General features: G+C 40.7%; 1 protein-coding gene across 1 annotated transcript; it reads left to right on the top strand.

The window, feature by feature from the left end:
- On the top strand, nucleotides 1-26,875 carry timm17a (translocase of inner mitochondrial membrane 17 homolog A (yeast)). Its single transcript, XM_084316204.1, has 6 exons — nucleotides 1-60; nucleotides 1,276-1,375; nucleotides 14,500-14,563; nucleotides 16,174-16,302; nucleotides 24,645-24,755; nucleotides 26,324-26,875. The coding sequence occupies exons 1-6, from the start codon at nucleotides 35-37 to the stop codon at nucleotides 26,401-26,403; spliced, it is 510 nt and encodes a 169-aa protein (XP_084172330.1). The 5' UTR covers nucleotides 1-34; the 3' UTR covers nucleotides 26,404-26,875.
- The last annotated feature ends 126 nt before the right edge of the window (nucleotides 26,876-27,001 follow it).

The raw sequence follows: 27,001 nt of genomic DNA, 5'->3' as shown, positions 1-27,001 counted from the left end.
GGGTTTACGTCAGAGGGAACATTATAAGAACAAAATGGAGGAATATGCAAGGGAACCCTGGTGAGTCTTAGCAGAAGAAATACAACATTTATTGGCGTTGTCTCTTGAGTCAGTTCAGTCCGTTTGTTTACGTGTATAGCATCAGTTTGTAACGTTGTTTATACGCGAAATCCTACACCCTACAGCTTTTACTGAACCCTTCAAATCCACCCAACGTCAGCGGCTAACGGCATTAGCCAAATAGCTACCGCTGTCCGGTGATGTGATACTAGCCACGGTGTCCTTCGCTGCTAACTCGCGGTGTAGTTTAGTGACCTTGTCGGCTTGTTTGGTGTTTTCGGTTAGCTTCTTTCCTGTTCCTTGCCAGTCGTTAAGTCGACATTGCTTATCTACTTCTGTTTTTTTTGTACAATTATATCTAGGCACTGTCACGTTGATGAAAGGTCACCCGTTCTACAGGTTTATGTTAAAATGAGCTGCTATACCGTGGCTTATGCTAACTAAGCTAGCCGGCTGCTTCTGTGGTGGCCCGGCTGATGGTTTTTGCACAATATATCTCCTTGGGGGAAACGTCAGGGTATCTAGTCTAGAGAACCTACGTTAATTTTGTAACGTGATTGTGCTGAGGTCGATGTCAACTTATCACTATGAATTGAAAATGGGGGACCCTGATGTAAACATGACAAAAGTCTTTCTCTGGTCTGCATCCCCAATTGTGTGTATTGAGCTGTACTGTATTGTACCCATTCTGCAACCTGTTAAATAAAGTTTTCATTCATTCATTCATTCACCTATCCGACGGGATGCTGCAGCTAGTTAAAGGGGCACTTCACCATGATAAAACAATGCTGATTTTTATGTGTGCACATAATCTCACTCATCCAAAAACAGTTTTGCACGCATTCATTTAGTTTGACAGTTATTGAGAGTAAATAAGTTTGGATATGGCCACCAGTGATCACGGACATTGAATCGTCATGCTGTCTTAATTGCAGCTCAATTAAATGATAAGGTAGCAGTCCCTATAAGGCAAGGTACCGGTATTGCTGTTCTTCATCTACAGTACACAATTTCAGAGTTGTTAAATGTACAGGCTGCTTTTATCTACTCTGCAGTTTTGCTGTATGTTTAGCTTTCCTTGGGTCACTGCTAGAGGTTAGACCCCCCCCCCCCCAAAAACCTACCCTTTTAGCATGCAAGTTCTACTTTACATGGATTTACCCTGTTAAGCTCGAATGAAACTCTAGCCAATCATGGTCTATGTTGTTCTTTTAGTCCCTGGAGGATTGTGGATGATTGTGGAGGCGCCTTCACCATGGGGACCATTGGAGGTGGGATCTTCCAGGCAGTCAAAGGGTTCAGAAATGCACCTTCAGTAAGTTCTGTTTAACTTCTGTTCAGGGTTTCCGCTTGAAAAGATTGGTGCCGGTCCACGTGTCCAATAAGATTTCAATGTCTCAGACAAATTAGATAAATTCCAGTCAAATATTATCTGTCTTTGGAAAAAGGAGGATGATCCAGGCACTTGAACAGTGACACAGAGGAAGGAAATCAATTAAAAAGCCTTTATTGTAATGGCTCAGCTGCTACATTCAAATTGACAACATGTTTCAACCTGTACAAAGGTCTTCATCAGGGCCAAAGTGCAGGCAGATCAGGTGGCCTCACCTATATAATCGCATCTGAAATAGGAGGCATTCACATGACCCGGATAATAGCCTGACAGTTGTAGGCCTAACGCATTACAAGATGATTAGAAAATACAAGATAAATTGGAAGAATAATGGATGAGAATGAGATTGCCAAAAGGGGAAAAAACAAGTTCAGTTAAATGGCAACGTTGAAAAATATCTTGATCCAACAAAATTCAGAAAATAATGATAAAAAAACAAGTAAAATCAATGGGCTTCATTCACCAATACTCTCTGAGTCTCTTATATATTTTTCGTAACCGTCTGTTAACACATTCTGCGCCAAACCTGAGATAAGTCGTGTTAACTTGCCATGAGTTGGACGCCAGACCCGAGATATCTCAGGTTTTGGTAGTTTTTTCTTTTATTCAATATTTATATTCATTATTCATCCACTGACCTCGGTGTTGCCATAGGAAAGGATTTTGAGATTGCCAAAGTGCAATACCGGCCACATCCTGCCAGATGGCACCCTTTGAAGCCTTATACCCTGTGTTACACTCAAATGTCTCCGGGTGCTATATTTAGACGGAGCAGAGTAAATCGCTTCATCCGACCACTTCGAAACGCATCTGGCACACTCAATCCATAAATTGTGCCAAATTATGTCCAGGACCAGATGGACACCAATACTGGAAATCGTGATCAGACAATTGGAATATTCTTTTTGGAATACCCCTGACCAAAGGTAAGGACTATCTGACATCAATTTAAGCTTGATCCAACAATGTTTTCTGTTTTGATATCGATCCAGCTGATCAGTGGAGTGTTAGTGTTCAACACGAATGCCGTTACTGGCCATCAAAGCATAAAAAAACGACCCCCCCCCCCCCTTTCATGCATTCATGATGACACATAATACCTATTATATACATTTGATTTGGAAATAGTAGCTTATCCACTGTCCAGGCAAGAAACGCCAACGCTTATAGTAGAATACACGTAGCGCCCTGTAACTCAGCATTTCAGGAATTATCCCGGATCACTCCTAAACTATACTTATATTCACCACGGGATAACGCGCAAGCATATGCATGAAAAAAAAATCTCTTTTTTGCATGTTCGACGGAAGAAAGTCACTGTCAAATGACTATAGTAATGTCTCCATAGCTATAATATAGAATATAGATATAGTTCTCCAAACATAGTGACGCACAGAGAAAATATAAAATGGAAACGTGGCACGTTAGCTACAAGGAACAGACTAATCCCTGGCGCTGAATGTGTTAAGAGAAAAATAAGAAAAGCCACCGCCGCATTCATCAACCAGTTCTTAACGTCCAAATCTGTTCTTACCCAGGTGTGTTGAATGATGAATCCCACTCATTCTTAAACTGAAATGCACGTTCGCGCTCAATTCATTTGCATACAGACACGCCCTGCCAGCTCCTTTATAAGGCGAACGAGGCGTGTGCAAAATAGCAGAGGTTCATTCAACAGGAAGCAATTTGCCACTGATCTCAAAATGAGATTAGATTCAAATGTATTGTTAATGTACAGCACAAGTACAATGCACCATCCAACCAGAGTGGATAAATAAATGCTAGATAAATAAATAAATATAAATAGACTATTTAGCGAGGCAGCTTCACACACACCTACACACACACCTACACACCTACACACACACCTACACACCTACACACACACACACACACACACACACACACACACACACACACACACACACACACACACACACACTGTATACGTGCAAAATGAATCATTCCAGCAAAGTAGGCTTTGTCAATACTGAACGACTTGTCAAGAGCCAATCGCGCAGTAGGTTGGGAAATACCGGACCTGGCCTTATTCTCTCTGAAAGGTCCCTGTTGCTAAAACCCTGAGTGCGTTCGGAACTTGTAGGTGTGGAGGCACATGATTTGACCGGCGTGTGTTGTGTCTGAGTTGAGGCTCCAGAGTATTGCATACATCTAAAAGGACCGCTCTTGGCAATCTGAAACGGTTAAGCAGCCACTCATCTGGCAGTGTGCATAGATTAAGTCCAGTGCATGCTCCAAGTCAGACTGAATGGCGCATAATGTGTGTCTCTCTCTCTGTCTCTCTGTCTCTCTCTCTCTCTCTCTCTCTACCAAATCCATTCTGAGACAATGGAATGCAAGGTTAACATACGAGGTGGTCCGCGAATGTTCTTGATAACAATCTAGTGGTCCGCAATCCGCATAAACAAGAAGTTTGGGAACCACTGATCTAGACGATCTCTAAATATGCGTACGGCCTGGGCGGCCAGAGCATTGTTCTAACTGCAATATAATCCATTTCAGAAGCAGAACGCATGCAATAAGTTATTATTATTATTATTAGGGCTGGGCGATATATCGAGTATACTCGATGTATCGTGGCTTGTTCTACATGAGATGTAGTAAATTACTATATCGTGAACATCGAGTATAATATACTATAATATAAATATTATAAAATCATTAAGTCGTGCAAACCGATCGATGACACGGAAAACATGATCCAATTCTCTGCAGAGTTCTCACTCGCTCTTCTCACAGCCACAGAGAGCTCTGCTGCTGCTGCACATCTTGCCCCTCCTCCTCCTCCTCCTCCTCCTCCTCCTCCTCCTCCTCCTCCTCCTCCTCCTCCTCCTCCCCCTCACAGACCCGTCATGTCAACAAACCCTTACCACGGCAAGAGTCCAGTGGATGAGCAGCTCAGAGCTCCTCTTTCAACATAACAAGCATTAAACAAAATGGCCCAGTCATCTATTCACTTTTGTTTAATACATGAGGCGTTGTCTAATGTTATCTAGCTACTGATAGCTCCTGATATCAACGTCTGATATCAGTTTGGCATTTGTTTTCACAAGTGCTGGCTAGCGTTGGCTAACTAGCTATCGCTTGTGAGCTAACGTTAGCTACCTAGCTAACATTACTGTTTAAACAAAACTACACAGTCAACTATTCACTTTAGTTTAATACATGATGCATTGTCTAACTGGCTAGCTACTGATAGCTCCTGATATCAACAAATGCGCATTTCAGTTTAAGAATGATATGGATGCGCCAGCATGAGACCTCCGTTAGCTAGGTAGCTAACGTTAGCTCACGTTAGCTCACTGTTTTAACTAAATGACCCAGTAAACTAAATAGTTCACTTTATTTGCATTGTCTAACGTCATCTAGTCGGCTAGCAGTAGCTACAGATAGCTCTCGATATCAATGTCTTATAACATAATTGACATTATTCATTTTTGCAGCTGAACATTGGCTAATTAGCTATCATGCAGGGCTAGAAATAAAAAAAAAAATTCAAGGGCTTTTTTTGCCCCCCTTAATTGATTTTCGGGGTCTTTTTTTTTTATTTCGGGGGCACTGAATTTTTATGATAAACGGTAGGTGTGGGACGGTTCACAAAATGGACGGTTCGGTTCGTATCACGGTTTTGGGGGTCACGGTTTTCGGTTCGGTTCGATATACGTTAATTTTTATTAAAAAAAAATAACACTCAAATCTAAACATGCTTCTCATTTATATATATATATATATAACCTTTTTATATATATATATATATATATATATATATATATATATATATATATATATATATAAAAAGGTTTACAGTGTTACAGTGTTTACAGCCTTAAATAATGTTTGGCACACAAAGACCGAACTGACTGAAAAATATAGGCTACATTTGTCAAAGTATTAACTTAGTGCAAACAAACAATATGCTCAGCCAGCACTAGACTTTCCTTTCTATAATATAAACACAAAAAAACAATGTCAACCATGTTTAAATTCCCTGATTGTCAGTTCTTAATGGAAAGATTCGTTTTCTGCTTGAAATTATTATGTATCTACATTTATTTAGACTAACATTATTTAAATATTGAGTGCAACTGTGGTGGATTACGTAATTCGTTGAGTTGGAACTATCTATGGGTTGGCGCCGGGTCCCCACGGACATTTTAGCATGTGGCACCTTCAGCTCCGGTAACTTTAGGAGGAGATCAAACATCAAAAAGCAGCACGAAAGCGGGTTAAGCGGCAATAGTCCCGGTTGGAGTTAGTAAAACACAGTTGTATGTTAGCCTTCTTGGATGTTGAATAAACGCCTATCATTGTCTTTAAACACCCCGCCTCTCAGACTCTCATTCCCTCCTCTGCTAGCTTGTAGCTACAATAACATTTCATTGACTGTATTAGCTGGGGCTAGTGCTACCATAGTTAAAACGTGCGTTGTATTGTACAAACTGCTAACGCTATGGCAAGATGTGTGTATGCCTATGTAATGTTAATGGCTATGTTTTTAAAGTCGTAATGAAGATTGATTTAGATTGTGCTTGCCATTTGTACACAAACTGACTAGCACCTGGCTCAGCTGCAGTGCTGCTGCTGCAGCAGCCAGTGCTCACCTCCGCCAAATGATTTTTTTTATTTGCGCGTCATCTGAACCGTACGATACACAGACGCTCCATTACCGGATAAATATATATATATAATTAGTAAACTGTCGGGGGCATTTTGTGCCCCCCTTAACTGATTTTCGAGGGCATTTTGTCCATTTTCAAGGGCATTATGCCCCAAGCCCCCGTTAATTTCGAACCCTGCTATCATGCTTCATAACAACACTGCGAAGATGGCAATGCTGAATGTGATTTGACCAAAGCAGAGTATACACACAGACAGTCAAGCTGTTTTCCGATAGCGAGCATTTTGACTTGTTGCGTGGTGGCGATGTCTCACAGATAATACAACTACAAGTATAATTATAATATATATATATATATATATATATATATATATATATATATATATATATATATATATAAAAAATTATATATTACTTAGTTTTTTGGTTTAATCGGTATCGGCCGATATGGCTCATAGACGATTGGTGATCGGTATCGGTGGCAAAAAACGTGATCGGGGCATCCCTAGACTGTATGCATCAAAGGGTTAAATCAAGGATTTTTAAGTGCTTTAGAGGAAATGTCAAAATATTGCGATATATATCGTGTATCGTGATATAGCCAAAAAATATCGCGATATCCTTTTAGAGGCCATATCGCCCAGCCCTAATTATTATTGAAAAGTTCAGTTTTTTTACGTCGTATTTGGGGGCAATTGACCAATGGTAGGCTTTTTATAAATTTGTCTCATCTGGGTAAGATTTGGCAGTGTTAGCGGGTGGGAAGCCGGTGAGGTATGTATCCTGGGCGTTGTAAACTGCGACTCCTACTGGTTGGTCGGCGTGCCTGTTCAGCAGGGAGGGGATCTGGGGGAAATAGCCGGAAACTCTGCACGCAGGGGGCGAATTTAGAGCCTGCCACCCGCCATTGGTTCTCAGTTTTTACGTTTGGCGCCTCCCACTGAGAGGTCTGCCCGCCGTGTGGCGTGTAATCAATCAATCAAGTTCATAACGATACTCTTATTTTGAAAATCTGTGCGGGTCTCATTTCCGCCCCAAGCGCAGCTCCAGTCATAATATCGATGGCTCCGGCAGTTAGCAACATTCGGTTCGTATGATACTCTTATTTTGAAAAAAAACGTGGCAACGAGTCATATCCGCCCAGCCCTGCAGCGGGATACTATTGGCTTCTGCTCGTATCAACACAGGCAGTCTGCTCTAGTCTAGAGCGGACCTCCATGAGCTACCGTTACTGTTTAAACAATGACCCAGTCAACTATTCACTTTTAGTTTAATACATGACGAGGCATTGTCTAACGGTATCTAGCTGGCTAGCTACTGATAGCTGCTGATATCAACAAATGCTCCAGCAATAGTCGACTCGAGTGCATAATACCTCCGTTCCCTCGTTAGCTAGCTCACGTTAGCTAGCTCACGTTAGCTAGCTCACGTTAGATCTATATGTCCCAGTAAACTAAATTGTCTTAACGTTATCTAGCGGGCTAGCAGTAGCTACAGATAGCTCCTGATATCAATGTCTTATAACATTGATTCAATGCGTATTCTAGCTGAGGGCATGTTGAATGTGATTTGACCAAAGAACCGTAACATTATACCAATAGGGTCCAGCTGCAGCGCCGGAGAATCCTTGCATGCTGAATGTAGGGTCTAGCTGAATATAGGGCCTAGCTGCAGCGCCGGAGAATCCTTGCTGGAGCTGGAGGCTACTCAAGTATACACACAGACAGTGGAGCTGTTTGCAGATAGCGAGCATTTTTACTTATTGCGTGGTGGCGATGTCTCGCAGATAATACAACTACAAGTATGATTATATAATATATATTTTATTAAAAAAAAAATGTTATATAAAATATATACCGGTATATATATTTTTTTAATCAAAAAAAATTTGGCAGGTAAGAAATATGCTTGGCGGGTAGATTCTTCCCATCTACCCGCCACTGGCCGGTGAGTCAAAAAGTTAATTTCGTGCCCTGTCTGCACGTGTTACGTTCTCCCAGTGAAACTCCTCACTGTCAGCTGAAAAGAAGCGGATGGCGACTCCACATGGAGGTGGCATGTGGTAGTTCTGACCCTCCCCAGGCCGAGAGTGGGGCAATGAACGCAATGACCAGGAAGGGAATTGGCATAACGACAAAAATTGGAATGGGTGAAAAATACAGAAAGCCCAAAAATAAATAGAATGGAAAATATAATAATAATATATATATATATATAATTTCCAGCTAACAGAAACCCTGCTTCTGTTATGTAGTAAACATGGTACTTACTAGCTGGTTAGTTGTAATTCTTCACTCACTGAGAACAGGCTATAATTGTTCTAGTCCATAATGTGACTTGAAAGGATCTGCCATTCCTTTTCGACTTAAAGGGGGCATATTATTGGGCGGCTACGTGGCGTAGTGGGCAAGGCGCTCGCCACGAATGCGGAGACGCTGGGCTCGCCTGTTCGAGCCTAGCGCTCCACATTGCTTTCAGTTTAGCTGGTCGTTCATACTAATACACATTGGCCGTATTAGGGGGTGGGAAACTGATGGGTGGGGATCGGGCGTTGTGGACAGCGACTCCTACAGGTCGGTTGGTGCGCCTGCGCAGTAGAATCAATCAGGAAGTGTCGGGGGCAGCGTGAGCCTCCCACGTGTTACTCCTCGCCACTGAGAGATCGAGCTGCGCAGGTGAAAAGATGCGACTGCTGTTACCTCAAGTACCGGAGGGGATGTATGACTTAGTCCACATTGCAGCCGGCTTGTGGGAGGCAAGAAACGGCGTTCGTGACAGGGGAGGGTTGAATTTGATGATACGAAATTGGGATGGGAGAATATATAGAAAATGGGAGAAAAAGTGGATAAAAAAAAAGGGGGGCATATTATTATTATTATTATTATTATTATTATTATTATTATTATTATTATTATTATTATTATTATTATTATTATTATTATTATTATTATTATTATTATTATTATTATTATTATTATTATTATAATAATAATATATATTATGTATCTTTTCAACAATTTTTCTTCCTTGAATCTATGGAACATGTTTGTTAATTTTCTTTAGCAAAGAAACTAGTCTAAGGCCATGTTTAGACGGAGAGAGTCTGAACAGAAACCGCGAAAGTCGTCTTGCGTTCTCACTTTTAATGTTGCGTTTAGACTAGTGTTTTGGGATGGAATTCTGCGTGCAGACGAGGCTGTAAAGACTCGAGACGACGGAGCCCCGCTGTCACACGATTGGCGCAGATGTCACATGAACAGAAACGTCAGTGGCCAATCGGATCGCGCAAACCGAACGCGAAAGTGCAACTCCGTTAGGGCGGTACGCTGCACGCCTGAATACTTTTGACAACAAATGTTTGTTTCCGCGTCTGATTGGCCAGGTCATTTCTGGTCATGTGACATGTACGCCCAACCGTGGGACCGCAAGTGTCTACACTGGTTAAGCTTAGGCGCTCTTTCGAAGTTGGTTAAGGTTAGAGTTTGTCTTAGAGCATGGCGATTAGGCCTGCCACGATAACACATTTTGCTGGGCGATTAATTGCCCCCGAAAATATCGCGATAAGCGATATTATTGCGACCGGTTAGAGAATTTTTTTTGGAGAAATTTATTTCCCAAAACTTTTATTTTGAAGCCCACCGCTCCGTCTTTTCCGGTGTTTTAGACTTTTATTTTGAAGCCCACCGACCGGACCGGAAGTATTGTTGCGATTATCAGGTACTTTGGGTACCAGAAAAGTCACGTGAAACACTGCAGACCACTGATTGGTCAGAATAGAGACGCGTCTCTAGGATTTCATAAGCATTATGTTTGCAGCAGGCACAAGTGCAATAAACAAAGGATACAGTCACTGTGTATTCTGCCTCATTTATTGATTAAACAAAACCGACATCAACACAATTTGCCACCGAGCGGAGAGTTTAGTCTCGCAAAAAGATCGCTGACTTGTTAAGGCTTGTTGTTAGGTTAGGTGCTAATGTTGTGCTAGCGTTTTAGCATGGCTATCGTACATAGCGTGATCAATATAACTCGCTATTGATTGTTTGTATGAGTAACGTTAATGCTAGTAGAATAGACACAACGTGAGGTAATCACCATCCATTTTAAACCGGTTATTACTAGTGATGCACGATATATCGGCCGCCGATATAATATCGGCCGATATGGCCGTTTTTTTACACATCGGTATCGGTCCGATATCAAGATAGGGCCGATATTTATTAAAAAAAAAAAAAATTTTTTTTTTTTTTTTTTTTTTTTTAATCTTTTTTTTCTTCTTTTTACATGTTTTGGCCTTAAATAGTTTCAAAATATCAGTCATTTCTGAAAATAAGTTACAAAAGTAAAAAAAAATATGCGTTTTGGAAAATAGCTCTTTATTTGATTATCATAAAAAAGTGTTTTCTATACAGAGATATCGACATCGGTAAATATCGGTATCGGCCAGAACAGCAATATTAATATCGGTTATCGGTATCGGCCACAATTTTCACATCGGTGCATCACTAGTTATTACCTAATGCTAACGTTAGCAAATAGACGCGACTGGTAACGTTACAGCTAACGTTAACGCTTGTAGAATAGACACAATGAGAGGTAACGTTAGCGTTAGCAGAATAGACACAACGAGGGTCTCGTTAATGTTGTTATTGATTGATTGATTGAAAACTGTGTTTACTCTGTTTGTATGAGTAACGTTAATGCTAGTAGAATAGACCTCCCAACACGGACAGTGACTGACAAGGGGCACTGGGTCCGCCTCATTAAAACAAACGCGCAAATAGCAATTAATCGCGCCCGTCAAAATCATTGCATTCATTTTAATTATCGCGGCAATTAATCGATTTATTGCTTATCGCGGCAGGCCTAAATTGGCGATAGAACGCCTGCCCTTCTTTCGACGGTTAAGCTTAGGCACTCTTTCGAAGTTGGTTAAGGTTAGAGTTTGTCTTAGAGCATGGCGATAGAACGCCAGGTAGTTTGCAGGCTGTTAGACCCGGAAATAGGCGCAGAACTTGCTGTCCCACGATTGGCGCACATGTCGCATGACCTGGCCAATCAGAGCGCAAAACTCGCACGCGGAAACAAACATTTGTTGTCAAAGTATTCATGCAGCCTGCACAAATGAGGACTCCGTTAGGGAAAATATTCACGCAACCCATACGCTACACTGCCTCAGGTCGTTGAGACAACCAGACGTGCTGTGAAGACCCGCCCTACTCTGCCTCTGATTCGCAGACTGTGGGTGGGGGAATGTGATTGGACCAAAGCAGAGTCACTCACAGACAGTGGCTCCAGTCACTAATAGTTGCGATAGCCGCGGGACTGATTCTTGTGTATTTAAAAGTACTGCCAATGTAGCCTTCAGGTGATCGCCATGGATAGAATCAGACATGTTTTGTTTACGCTTCTAGGCTACTGGCGCATGCCTGTGATGTAAGCAGTACGCGACGAGAGCCTTGAGAACCATTTCGTCATAGTTTTATGCGGTTTGACTGTTCAGATGATAGCGCAAAGGTTTATCGTTTCTAGGATTTCCACCCACGAAGGTGGTCTAACTTTTTTGCGGATTCTCCCCGCAAAAACGCTGTTGCCGTATAAACAAAAGGCACATTCGAAGAAATATTTAGCTGGTTTCACCCGCGAGTGTTCCCGTCTAAACATGGCCTAAATCTATTCTATATGTAATTCTATATTTTCCAGCAGCTCTTTCTTCTCTTGTTCTGAACACACACTTTTTTGGTGGGTGTACCATACACCAAATCTTTAATTAATTATTTCCTTCCCTGCCTGGCTACCCCACACCAAGGAGTAAACATTTGGGCAGTGCATTAGGTAGGCAGTGGTTCTAGCTCCGCAAAGCACAGCTAATTGATTCATCAAAGCTAATTAATTGCTTGTGTTGCCATTGTGACATCAGCAAGGGGAATTTGCTTGTTAATCTGAAGACTTCAAACCTTGGCCAAACACCAAGGAGAACATATGTAACTTCCCCCGGTGCCTAAATAACATTTCAGACTGCCAAATCCATACAAAGACTAGGCAAACCCATTTCCGAAGATATGTCCCCATTAATCCTATTACAGACCTCTAGAATGCAACTGAAGGCATTTTCTGACTTCTAGGCTAGGTTCCCAGAATCTAACTACCATATACTGTCAAGCAAAATACGAATGAAATAAGAAATTATTCTTATTTCAATAAACCAGAGACTATTCTGTTCACCTCACCTTAAGAAAACATGCTGGCACTGTTTATTTAAATTATTTTCTTATTACACAGACAATAAATCAACATGGCAGTAGCTGGCACATTTTACCTTGCTTGATGTTGTGCTACGTGCCAACATGGTGTTTTGCTTCATAGTGCAACCAAATAGGACTTTTTTTAGCTTTTGCTAAAAAAGAAAGGCACTGGTAGAGGCATTTTGGAAGCTGGCTAGTAGTGGCTACTGGCTACTGAATGTATTCAAATCAAATCAAATGTATTTGTAAGGCCAGACAACACACGTTAATGTCCCCATGGGCCGGACACGTCTTCTTTAAACAAGTCAAGAAGAAACATCACAATAAGTCAAGAACACCATAAAGTCCAAACAATTTAAAATAAATGCTAAATAAATGCAACACTCCCAGACATACCCCACGCGAAGGTAAGGAAAAACGCACTAAAACCTAGCAATGGGAAAAAATGCACCACAGGCAATGTGGAGGGGAGAAACCTTAGAAGGGCCATTCAAGGGGGGGATCTCCCTTCTTAGATGTCGGTGATAGTAGTGTTGCAGTAAAAACAGGCGAACAGTTGGTAAGCATGCACTCATGTGTGTAGTGAAACACAGATAAGTGCATGCGATAGCAACTGAACATTTTGAAAGATTAAAGATAGAGCTGATAGCGATAGCAACTGAACATTTTGAAAGATTAAAGATAGAGCTGATAGCGGATCTATTCAGACTTGCATGCTGGAATGATGAGTAAGGAAAATGTATGTAAGAATAATTACAGAATAAGAATGATGCAGCTGGGTCTGTCTTTTAATATGCAGCAGGGTCTATTGATCCAAAAAAGTTGTCTGTACCCAACAACCTGGATCCTGCAGCTGATTTTTATTGCTGAACCTATTGCTCATATTTCTTTATCAGAGCCAGACTAATTCCATGCCCAAAATCTCAAAAGCAGCCCATGCTCTCCCCATATTGAAGGGTGGGGACCCGTCCGTACAAAAAACAACATTGAGTTCCATATTTTTCATTAAATAGTTGCTATATTCACAGCATATTGGGCAAGCTGTGCTTAAGACGTTACCAACTTGTAACATTTGCCTGTGCCAGAGGTCAGAGGACGAGAATAAACAAATAATTTAGCTTGTGACAATTATATTGTGAACTGTATTGTATTGTGAACCCCATATAATTTGTCGTATCGTGACTTCAGTATATCGTCCCACTCCTACTTTATATCAATTTGCTTTTCACACATCCTAACAGCCAGGATGGGGCAGAACACAGCTATATTTTAGTTTCTATGAAACCGGTATGCCTAATCATAGCAAATAGCTTCAAATGGTTCCTGAACTTCCTGCCTAGTTCCCAGACACTGGAACTGAATAGTCTTCGACTGCATGATTGGACCCATGTGATTCTCAATCAAACGTCATTCTCTGTTCATCTCTAGAGTTTGAAAAAGCCTTTTGCATGTGGGACCAGTCTCATGCCAAACTTTATGTTAATGTGAAGCACCACCGACACCCTGGAGTTCTTACATTTCACTTCAGTAACACTAAGTCCGTACTGGTCACGTCATAAGCAGAATATTGTGGAACACATAACTTGTCTTATACGAGACCTCCATTTATGCCCACACTGGTTGCGTTTAAGCTGCACATTCAAATGAAAAGCATGAAATGAAGTATAATACAGGCGCAGCTAAATCTTCTCCATCATTGATCTGTGTTGGTTATGGCACGTGTGTGAGGGATGTTTGTGTTTTGCTCTTATGGGTCTCCTGCTATCTTCTCCTTTTGATACCTCTGTTTTCTGTATTGATGGTCATAAAGAAATATTTTGGCAGACTTACACTACATTGCCTATTGAATGGGGCGTCAAAATATGTCTATCCCTATATTGGGAATCAATGATGGGCGTATGTAGAGAAAACGATTTATTTTAAGCGTAAAAACAGGCTTCCGTGACTGAGCTGAGTAGTGTAAAAGTGTTCATATAAAAGGAAAGCTTTCCTGCTCTGAGAGACATAAAAGGAAAGCTTTCCTGCTCTGAGAGACAGAAGACTAAACAACACGGCCACATTGCTGGTTTTGTAGACTAGTGTGGTTGCTTTGTGAGTGGATTAGGATACATTGAGTTCAAGAGGAGTTGGCATTGATCTGTGCTGCATGTTGTCTCTTCCAGGGGATGAGCCACAGAATGAAAGGTAGCTTGACGGCCATCAAGACCAGAGCCCCACAGTTGGGAGGTAAGAACACCTGTTGAACATTTATTGAACGTTTACTTTCTTACTGATATTTTAAAGGATTAACATAGGCTGTCAAAAACTCTTGGAAAAGATTTGACGAGACTTACACCTCGAACAGACTTGGAAGACTGGGGGCACTGAGTGAATCTGTATTTCTAGGAAATCACAGATTTTATCTCTACATTATATATCTCTACCACCACACCATGTATGGCTGGTGTGAACACACCAGTGTCAATTTGCCTAACTCAAACCAGCCCTCTTTTCTTGATCCTCCAATCGCAACTGTTTCTTCCCTCTGACAAATTGTCAATGAAGGATCAAGAAAATAGGGCAGGGTTTGAAATAGGTAAATTAGAGTCGATATGGTGGCACAGTAGTTAGCACTGTTGCCTTTCGGCAAGAAAGTTGTGGGTTCGAACCCTGGCGGAAAGCCTTTCTGTGTGGAGTTTGCATGTTCTCCCCGTGTTTGCGTGGATTTCTGCCGGGAACTCCAACTTCCTCCCACACCATAAATACATGCATATTAGGAACATACTCCTGGCATTACCCATGACCAGGGTACTAGGATTACAACTGGAGTTATGTCTCCGGGGCGCTGGACTATGGCTGCCCATTGCTCCTAACTAGTTCCTAATTGGTTGGGATTAGGGGTGTAACGGATCGTAGTTGATTCGTGATCCGGACAGGTTACCCCTCACGGTTCGGCACGCATGTGAACTGCGGATTAATTGCTAAATTTAACCATCGTAGTGAGCTATATCTATATAAGTCTGCTGTTTGGGTTTGAGTTTAGTCTATCATAGAGATGGATTAAACGGCAATTGTGTGTGAGAATTGCGCACCACAAGGCATGTGCGAATGTAAATTATTTAACGTCAAATCACAACCGTTGCAAAGTATTTTACACAAAACAGCATCTGCATTTATATATTGACAGGGCAAAATCCACAATCAAAGCCTTAAAGTTGTTATTTATAGCAAAAGCGAACTATGCAGCCCAATGCATACTTGCTGGTAATTTATTTTTATTTCAGTGCACAATGTCGAGCCACAACGTTAATATTTATTTTCATAGTGACTTCAGCAACACGGTAATTTCCAAACGTGAACCGACATGAAGCAGAATTGTCAAAGAATTATCCAACACGTCCACTATAGGCTACACACTAGGTCCACACAGAGGGATCGACCTCCAGAGCAAAGTTACCAGACTGGAGTGAGAGAAAAAAGGTTCTTCCGACACGCTTATGAGAGCCACCTAGAATTAACAAATAGGCCTAATTGATAAAAGTGTGTTCCTCATGCTTTCAGCTAATACTTTGAAAAGTGACTTGAAATCTGTGATATGATCCAAACTGTGAATTTTGTGATCTGTTGCACCCCTAGTTGTGATGGGTTAAATACAGAGGATGAATTTCGGGTATATGTAAAAATGTGCTTCTAAAAAATATTCTATATTCCATTTTATCAATGTAGATGCTGAAGTGAAGTGGGTGTGCAGCGCTTGCAGAGTAAATTCAGCTTTTAGTCCCAAGTAGCAAGCTGTGTCTAAAAGTGTGTTTTCTTATACAGATTTTATGAATACTTTTTATTTGTTTGTTTTTCAGGTAGTTTTGCAGTATGGGGGGGCCTCTTCTCCATGATTGACTGTGGGCTAGTAAAGGTGCGAGGGAAGGAGGATCCCTGGAACTCAATCACAAGTGGGGCCATGACTGGAGCTATCCTTGCTGCAAGAAGTGAGTCACATTCCCAGACCATGTCATGCTTGCTTTTACATCTACTGTATATGACTTTGTGGCACTAACGCATAGCAAAGTAGTTACAGACTCTTGGTACAAGTTGCACAGATTGGTGTAATAAAACACCTATAAATATTACCTAGACCAGATAACGTTTATTTATTTGATCCTTTAACTCATTGACCGCCATGCTGTTTTCCCATCTCTACTCAATGGCGCCAGCGGTATTGACCATTTTCGTGATGTTTGCGGACCCATCGTGCAGGGCTCCAGACTAACTTTTTTCACCACCGTCCCAGAACCGTCCCGAAATACAATTTTAACCGTCCCAAAGTGAATGTAACCGTCCCAAAAATCAAATGTTGTTTCTTTACTTTGGTTTTGTCGTCTATAGTTGTTATTGCCATAAGAAACACCATTCAGAGAAGGGGAGAATAAATTGATTTAGTCAAAAGGCTCCCAGGTGGAAAGATTTCACAAGAATAATTATGATTAAAAATAAATATATATATATATATAAAAGAAAAAAGTGTTTAACAAGGTGCTAGTATAGGGATATTTGGTCACGGTGCTGTTATAGTCAACCAATTGGAGCCATGTTGATTATTCCTTCCATAGGAAAATATATTTAAATGTATTTGTATTTTATTTCGTTTTAGTTTTTTTTGTTATTACAAATGTGTGTGTTTATGGTTGAAAATGTTAGAGATAAATAAAGATCAAATCAAATCTAACTGAATAAGTTATCCCTCTTCTAACAAGAAAGAAAAACGTAGTTTAGCTTTAAACTATATAATGTCATTGCGTCCAGAGATTCCACCTTTGATAACTAAAGTAATGACACTTGACTAGTAATGAAACATGTCCCTTAGATCGCGCTGTCCTCCTGATCGATATTTTATTTTATTTTTTTATTATTTTTTAACCAAACGCATAAACAAACATGACAACACAAGATTAGATATACAAGCATTAATTAACAGTGCACATCCAATGAAATCAGCATTTAGATAAATGTCTTATACAAGATATACCCCTAATACCTGCAATCTATTACCCTACACACATATGCTCTTGCTCGCACCCCCCCCCCCCCCCCCCCCTGGACCCCCCAATGGATAATCCATCCATTATAATTCGCTCCTAACCAGACCCTACCATTATATGCTAGCTTTTATTCTCTCCACCACTTCTAACCACATTGACATTTTGGATTCATTGAGACCCAAAATTCTTGCTGTAGATATTTCTAGATAAATCACATCGAGATATGTAAGAATCCAGACCTTCCTGGTCGATATTGATAACTGCTGCTAAATTCCAGCGGGCCCTCCTCACTGAATATGGATTCATCGTGTAGCTGAAGTGAAGTTCGCCTGTCTATTTCTCCACGTTCGTTTCGATAAATGTAACGTTATGCCAATTAACTCGCAATGGTAGTAACATTACGTGTTAGTATAGAATCGAATAGAAATACTTTAATAATCCCGAGGGAAATTCGGCACTACAGAGCAGACTATGTATGCTCACATTGAACAACAATAAACATTTAGGTCAATGGGACTAAAATAGGAATAACAATATAATAATATTAAAAATAAGAATAAAATAGTGTGAACTATGGATTAATCAGTGGCAGTCTGATACGTTAGTCAGTAACGTTAGCTAGCAATTAGGGGTGGACGGTATGGTCTAAAATGTATATCACGGTATAATTTGAAGCATAGATGGTAACGTATATATCACGGTTTGAGTTAGAATTATTTTTTTTGCCTGATAGGCAGGCTATATAAAGAATGACATCCTCAAGGCATGTAGATTTATAATATTTTAACTTAAAACTAGGCTACTTTTGCGTATAGTCATTATATTCAAAATAAAATAAGTCCAGAGTCGAGACTCCGTGCTGCTCCCAACGAATCCCAATAGTATGCAACTGCAGAGCCGCAGAGCAGGGGCGCTTTCAGGTCCGGTCACAGGCCCGCTCAACAGCGCCCCCCACCCAACGGCTGAATTGCCAATGGCTGAATTGGAGTATTGCACTGTGCTTCTCGCAAAATCCAGCATCCAGCTCCCGCTGCCCAGCCGTCGTTATCAGAACACTACACACATCATAATGTTCACAGCAAACTGTAGTTGATCACCAGGTATGTCAGATCTCAGAGGATCTGACATGGTCAACACACATAGACACAGTCGTAAAAAAGGCGAAGCAGCGCCTCTACCACCTGAGACAGTTAAGGAAGTTCAGAGTATCGGGGAAGATACTCCAGTCCTTCTACTCCGGAGCTGTAGAGAGCATCTTGACTGGAAACATCACTGCCTGGTATGGAAACAGCACGGCACAGGACAAGAAGGCCCTACAGAGAGTGGTGCGCTCAGCCGAGCGTACCACGGGTATTGCACTACCTCCCCTGCAGGTTCTATACAACAAGAGGTGCAAATCCAGAGCCTGCAGAATAATGAAAGACCCCCACCACCCCAATAACAGCCTGTTCCAGCTGCTGAGGTCAGGCAGATGCCTGCGAACCCCAGCTACTAGGACAGAGAGGCTTCGGCTCAGCTTCTTCCCCCAGGCCATCAGAGCCTTGAACAATGAACACTGAGTGCCACAGAACACTGAACTTCTCACACACAAGCACACATGAGCACACACACGACACGCACGCTGTGCACGCTCACACACTAGCAGCCACTTTAACATGAGCAGGCACACACTCATGCCGTACACCCCCACACTCATGGCCAAAAAGGAAATGTCACTTTAGAAATAGTATAACAGTAACAGTGTATTGCACTACCAAAGGACCCAGCATGTCCTATATGCTCTGTAAATAACTATGTACAGATACCGAGATGTCCCACCATGTTACCTGTTACCTGTTTATTGCACAATGTTTTTTTTTTATTGGATTCTATTATATGTTGTACCACTGTATTGCACATCGTTGCGGGCAAGACCACCCGCATTTCATTGAATACTTGTATGCCGTGACAAATAAAACTCTTGACTTGACTTTTATTAACGTAGAATAATTCATATATATATGCGCGCACTGACAGTCGGCTAATTGACATTTCCTGTGAAAAAAATAAAATCCCCTCCGTCCCGTTTGCGTCCCAAAAAATAATTCTGTTCGTCCCAAATCAATATTTGATCGTCCCCGGGACGACGGGACATCGTTAGTCTCGAGCCCTGCCATCGTGTGTTCTGTATTATAGCTATGGAGACAATAGTATGGCTCATTTGACAGGCATTGTTTATAGTCCAACACTGACTAACCAGTTCATTTCTACATACTTTAGTTTGTGCGCTATTCCATGCTAAACATCGCCCCTTTCCAAAAGAATCCAGTCTTTTTTTCTAGATGCGAGATATGACGTGTTATATGCATATGCCCAAATCGTTCGGTTGCTCGCCTGAAACTCCAAATATTTCCAAATCAAAGGTATATACCATATATATATATATATATATATATATATATATTAGGGATGCTCGATATTGGCTTTTTTACCGATACCGATATACCGATATTGTCCAACTCTTAATTTCCGATACCGATATCAAACGATATCAACCGATACCGATATATGCAGGGTTTCCCCCCCCAAAAAAATTGAATAATTTCAGGTAATTAACATTACATATCTCTTGTTGTGGAATTAACACAACATTATGCATACTTTTGACAATAAATAAAATCAGAATTTGTTCTTACTTGCTTGCCTGGGTAAATAAAGGTTATAGAAATGTAAATTTTTATTTTAAATTTTTTTGTAAACCGATACAGATACCGACATTTTAATGCCTATCGGCTGATAATATCGGTAGGCCGATAATATCGGACATCCCTAATATATATATATATGTTTCTTCACAAATCATCAAGGGGGGGGGTCGTTTTACCTCAAAGCTGCTATCGTTACCAAAAGCATGTTTTAGGTTCTGTTAGGGCTGTCTTAAATACTTCGAAGCTTCGTTCGATGGCACAAGCTTCGAACATAAAAAAAAAAATCGAAGTAAAAAAAAAAAAAAATATATATATATATATATATATATATATTTTTTGCCTCCAAAATCTTGCGCCTCCATTCCAATGAAACGAAAGTAAGCGGCGCCTCGACTCCACCTCTCTACAACAAGCACGTGGAGATGATCTGTGTTGAAAACAACAAGGACACGTGCAGCAGACATGTCGACGAAGAAGTCATCAGACGTGTGGTTACACTTTAAAATATGCAAAGACAATGCCCAAAAAGCCGAGTGCCAGATATGCCAGAAGAAAATGGCATATCACAACTATACAACAACTTTGTCAAATCACCTAAAAAACGTAAGTATCGTTGTACACGACGGCGACGCCACACAAAATATTAATAAGGCTATGCCTATGCTGCTATGACTAATGTGTTACCAAGTTGGCTAATTTAATTGTAATCATCTGCTTTTGTAGGTGCATTGTCTGATATAATTATAAATTATAAATTAAATATAATATAATTGTTTGCTTGATAGACGAAGGTTGCAACATAATTATTAGGGATGCACCGAAATTTCGGCACCGAAAGTTTTCGGCCAAAAATGGCAAAAAATTGCCTTTCGGCTTTCGGCTGAAAGAGTTTTTTCACCGAAAATATGTCACAGAAACAGAAACAACCTAACAACCTTGCGTGTTGTTGTGATGATGTTGCGCTGTCGGGAGTCGCGCTGTTTCTATGTAAACTGCGCGCAATGCGTCCAATAAATGCGTCTTTAACATGCTTTATATCCTTATTTGCTATATGCCGCGGTTAATCACTGAGTGATCTAATATGCATATTATTCGCGTGTTGTTGTGATGATGTCGTGCTGTCGGGAGTCGTGCTGTTTCTATGTAAACTGCGCGCAACGCATCCAATAAATGCGTCTTTAACATGCTTTATATCCTTATTTACTATATGCCGCGGTTAATCACTGAGTGATCTAATATGCATATTATTCAGAGCGAGAGGGGGGGGATTGTGTTTCTGCCTATGTTATGTAGTTAGTAGGGGTGGGACGATACATCGATCCAGATCGATACATCGATGTAATTATCAACAATCGAATCGGATCGATGCGATGTAATAAGATCGATTCATATCGATACTGTTATTTTGAAAATCCTGTGGCGAGTCTCATATCCGCCCAAGAACAACAGCAGTAGCTCCGTGTGTGTAGATGTTACAGCATAGCATTCTCCCTTTCTGTGTGTGTGTGTGTGCGCGCGTCTTTGGAAAGACCAGATGAGGTCATAGGCGGAGTTTGAACTTGACGCCTGGGGGTGCGAGTCATTGGCCTTTATTTTATTATTTTAGCGTTTTTACAATGCCCTAACCCCTAATTTTTTATTTTATTTAGGTAGTACAGCAGCACACACACACACTCACACACACAGCACTACGGGGGATCATTTTTAACTGACTTGAAAAATGGAGGCTCTAATTATTATTATTCATAGAGACTCTCGAGCAATAATAATTATTACAGCCTCCATTTTTCGTGGACGAAAAATATACCAGACTATAGATATCAATTTTCCCGAAATAACGCTACCTGCCTCGACAAAATCCGTGCATTGGTTATCCAGATACATTAATTATCATCTCAGAATAAGTGGCTTAAGTACAAGCGTTACAATCTATCGCGCGGGGCATTCTGCTGCTGCTGCTTGGTGCTTGGCCGCGCGTTAACCCTTTCACTGCCACACTACAGAAGGTTCGCCTTATAATGTGACATGATTACTACTATAAAATGAATGTATTGTAAAACAAAACATAATAGAATTCAGATTTGTTTCTCACAATTATTATAATTTTATTAAAATAAAAATAATATTGATTTTTTTTTTTTTTTTTAAAGAAGAAAAAAAAAGCAATTTCACCCCCGGCCACCAGGGGGTGCAATGCACCCCCTGCACCCCCATAAACTCCGCCCATGATCATGAGGTCAGAGGAGTTTGATGTTTAAATGTTATTTAAACATAAACAATATAATACATAATAAATGTAGGCCTATACATGATCATGCAAAATCAACAAATTGTTGTAGGAACGGTTTGGGAGAGGGAGGTTGTGAGTTTTGAGTTCCAAAAAATGTAGCTTAAAGTTTAAAGCTCAATATATAAAAACGTGGCACTTTACAGTGAACAGGAGGTCTATTTGTATTAAAAACAATAGGTTGATTTTCCTTTAAATGTCTGGAAGAGCTCAAAAATACAAATGTCAAATGATATTTTCATTACCTTTTTTTTGTTGATCTAAATGTTACTGATTGTGTTAAATGGGCATATGATATCATCTCATATCGATCGCAGGCACCTGAATCTAATCGTATCGTATTGTATCGTGAGAGACTTTGTGATATCGGCAAATATCGTATCGTTGTCCAAAGAATCTATATCGTATCGTATCATGATGAAACTGGTGATTCCCACCCCTAGTAGTTAGTAGTTACTCTCCCTCGTCCCCGCTGTCGTCCACACTCAGCTGTGAGAGAATTGTTGAATAGATACACAAATGTTCTAGAATGTTTGATTATGACATCATACTGAGCTGGACCTGTACTTTGTGACGTTATGTTATTTCGGGCATTCATAACATTATTTCGCGCGACTGTACATTGTAACGTTAACACAGCCCAGATGTCAACTGTACTTTGTAATGCTATGTTATTTCGGGCATTCATAACGTTATTTCGCACGACTGTACATTGTAACGTTAACACAGCCCAGCTGTCAACTGTACTTTGTAATGCTATGTTATTTCGGGCATTCATAACGTTATTTCGTGCGACTGTACATTGTAATGTTAACACAGCCCAGCTGTCTGTCTGTCGCGCGTCTACTGTGCCGAGTCAAGCGAGCACATTCAGCTGGGGACTAGAAAGGTGCGCTCAGTAGAGCACAGATGTCCGCTGCGCAGCCAGAGAAAAGATGGAATTAATGTACTGTATGCATTCAGAAGTGCTGAATAAATGTTTTATGGACCCATAATAGTGATTATTTATTATTTAAGTTAAGTTTTGCCATAATCATATATTTTTCCATAATCATAATGTTCCACAACATTGGTAAAAAAAATCTATTCTATGAATCATTTTTGGCCTTTCGGCTTTCGGTTTTCGGCCAACTGTTTTCTATTTTCGGTATCGGTTTCGGCCAAGAATTTCCCATTCGGTGCATCCCTAATAATTATGTAATGTCATATCGTTGGCTGTGAGAGGAGCCCCACTGCACCCAAGCAGCGCAGCCGAGTGAAACCTTGTTGGCTGCGTCACAGTCACGAAAGGGGCTACTTAATTAATTAATCCAATCCACTTTATTTATAGAGCACATTTAAAAACAACAAAGTGCTGTACAAGTCCCACAACATAAGATTAAAAAAAAATATATATATATATATATTATAATAAAATATTTTTTTTTCCTTTTTTTGAAGCTTCGAACCAAAAAAAGCTTCGAATGTCGTAAAATACGACACTGTGATCGATACAAAAGCATGTTTTAGGTTAAAAAAAATACCAGCAGGTTGCCTAAAATAGACCTTACCTTAGTCAGAAGGTTCTCTAAAATTAATAATCCCAGTCGTCCCATCGCGACCACAATTACTCGTGTATATTGGGCATGGCTATCATACGGGAAACAATAGGTTTGAGGCGATCAAATCTCCAACCGATTGCTATGTCCTGATTCACTTTGAGGGGGAAGCAGCCGGAGGTACCTCAGTACTGAAAGACAACTGAGATCCTCAGTTCAAAAGGTAGGCAATACTGCCACCTGGCGGGATTCGATCGTCATTGTAATTTTAACATGGGCAGCGGTGCCAGGGAGACACAGGCAGCTCCGAGCGAGTGTTTAGAATGGGGATCAAAGGAAAAAGATCAAAGGATCTAAAAACGAGAACTCGTTTTTGATGCTGACCGGTTGGCGACGAAACACGAGAATACTCGTTTTTTGGCAGCCAATAAGTTAAGCTGCGACCAGCAGCTCTATAGTTTGTTCGGTTGGTTGCTTGACAAAAGTGTCCCCACTCTCTAGCGGACACTGTTTTCACTCTAGGAGGCTGAAATCGACATGGATGTTGTGTGTGGGAGTGTGGGAGTGTGGGCATGTGCGCTTATTTTGTCTTGAGTTTCTTTTCTTCTGCATGTTGGTTTACTGTATAATGTGCCAGACTCCTGTTGTGTGTACTGGAAGCCTACCTTACAGTTACACTGATACATACCATCTATAGTCTCCCCTTCCCTGTTGAAACTGCCAAGTGCTTGTTCTTGTGAAGTTTGCACCATAATAATCCCATTCCCTGTTCTTTTTTAGATGGGCCAGTGGCCATGGTAGGTTCTGCAGCAATGGGAGGCATTCTGCTGGCGTTGATAGAAGGTGCTGGAATCCTGCTCACTAGATTTGCTTCTTCACAGTTCCCAACTGGTGAGTCATCGTCAATAGATTTGTGGGGCTCCGGTAGGAACACTATCGCTGTAATAACAACAATGACATTTAATTTGTCAAAATAAGCCCAACCTTCTCAATTTCAACAATGTTATTTATTTAGTAATGTTAGATATTTAAACTTCTCCACAAACACCCTCTCAAAACCTCCCTCCAGCCCTCCCACAGGGAGTGTAAAGACAACACACCAGCTGATGATAACATACAACATTTGCGACAGCTGTATGGTTGGGGGTTCCTTTCAAATGTTCCTCTAGATAGATTAGCTAGCTAGCCTATTTATGTGAGGCTACTGACCAGGGCCTCTTGTCGGCTCCTGTGTCGAAGTTCAAATCAAAAGGTGACTGTGCTTTTGCAGTCGCTGCCCTGAGACTCTGGAAGCACCTCCCCCTAAGTATTAGATATTAGTATTAAATCAGCCAATTCACTAGCTAATTTCAAGAAGCTCCTAAAGATCTGCCTTTATTCACGGACATTTTCTTAATGAAAATAAGCTGTTTAAATGCAACAAATGTTTTTACTCAACTGGATTGAAAGGTGATATAGAAATAAAGGTTTACTTACATCTGACAGAAATGTATTATATTGTATTGGAAGAGAATGTATGAAAGGCTAGAAAGATGCACATCAGTTATTTTGTATTGCCCTCATAAGACGATATAATGTCTAACAAGATACAACGTTTGTCGTATATTATGGGGTGTGACCAGGTGATTTCTCACCCACTTACACTAGTGCCACCAAGTAAAATATGAAAAATGCAAAAATAAAGTTTGCGTTGCATATTCATTATGCAACCATTGTACTCTGTCTAAAGCCCTGATTTAAATATCATATATAATATTAAGTTGATTCATCTTTCAACAACCTGATGCAGATCAATGAGAATTGAATTGTCATTATTGGTCTGATATTAGATAAATGGTGACCTAATAACAATACAGCCTGAATATAATCACATCCCTCCTTACATACAGTATTGTACATAATTGGCTATATATCAGGCACATAATTGTACATAACTCTCTGTGCTCTCTGTGCCTCTTAGTTTTCAAGGATAGTGGTTACAGGATAGTGTTCAAGGATAGTGGATACAGGATAGTGGATACGCGCCCTGCATTATTCGCTAATATAGAGTGGCAGTGGCCTCTCAGCCGTGCTCCGAAGAAAGATTGACCATGTTTGACTTGAGTGGCTTCAATTAGGGATGCAATGTGACTGATACCACGATACCAATTCTAAGCACTAACTCAACTTTTAAGTAGGCCTATTTATCGTCCAATACTGAGTACCAAATCCAATACATTTGTGTTACTGTCTGGTATAGACTTAGACCATTCGTTTTGGGTCATTGGACAAAAATTATTGAGATATAATCCATTTTCTCACTCACAACCTTTTGTATGTGTTTTATATTAGCTTTGATTTGGTTGGCTCTTGATTTTTGTATTTTTTTGTAAGTTTTCTTCAATCCCAATCCCCTGGTAGCCTGTATCTTCCCTCTCTTCCCCCCCTGATGTTTCTACCTTTTGTCTCCTTTCTCCCAGGTCCCCAATATCCTGAAGAACCAGCCCCCGCCGCCTCCATGCCTGCTCCTTCATTCGGAGATTACAGGCAATATCAGTGAAGGGGACCCCCCCCCCCCCCTCACCCACTAGACCTTTTTAAATTCCTTGCTGAAGTTAACAAAGAAAATGGAGAAGATGGGATGTTAGTACACAAGCAATTAAATTTGCACCTAACTTGACGGACTGTCTCGGAGAACTGAAGGACAAAAGTCACCTTTTCCTTTTCCCTCTTTCCAGAGCCATGTACAGAATTGCCTTTTTACCATCCTCAGCCTTGTCATTTCCATCTAGTTCACCCTGCGCTGGTTAGAATGCTGATCTTTGAGGGAAATGCTATTTGCTGGCTTGTCGGGTTACATGTGTAATAATTCCACAACCATTCATGTACAGCATGTATACCCTGCAAGTGGGACAAATTGGCGGCAGCTAGTGTTTAGTCTAGCAGCCTTGTCACCGATGGATCCTCGTGATTTTGTATTATGTCTTATCATATGTATATACAGTAAAGGCTTTCCGCATGTGTACAAGTAATGTATTGCTTATTTGCCTTAAATGTTGTCACGCGCTTGTGTTGGCCCCTTTTCCAAATTACACACTTTAGGCTGGCCTTTTTTTATTTGATTTTACTCAGGGGTATGAAGGCAAACATTACTGTCC

The sequence above is a fragment of the Notolepis coatsorum genome (assembly GCF_963971535.1).
Source record: "Notolepis coatsorum genome assembly, chromosome: 6".
Taxonomy (NCBI): domain Eukaryota; kingdom Metazoa; phylum Chordata; class Actinopteri; order Aulopiformes; family Paralepididae; genus Notolepis; species Notolepis coatsorum.
Note: the sequence above shows the minus strand (reverse complement) of the source record. Positions and strands in the feature narration are given on the sequence as shown.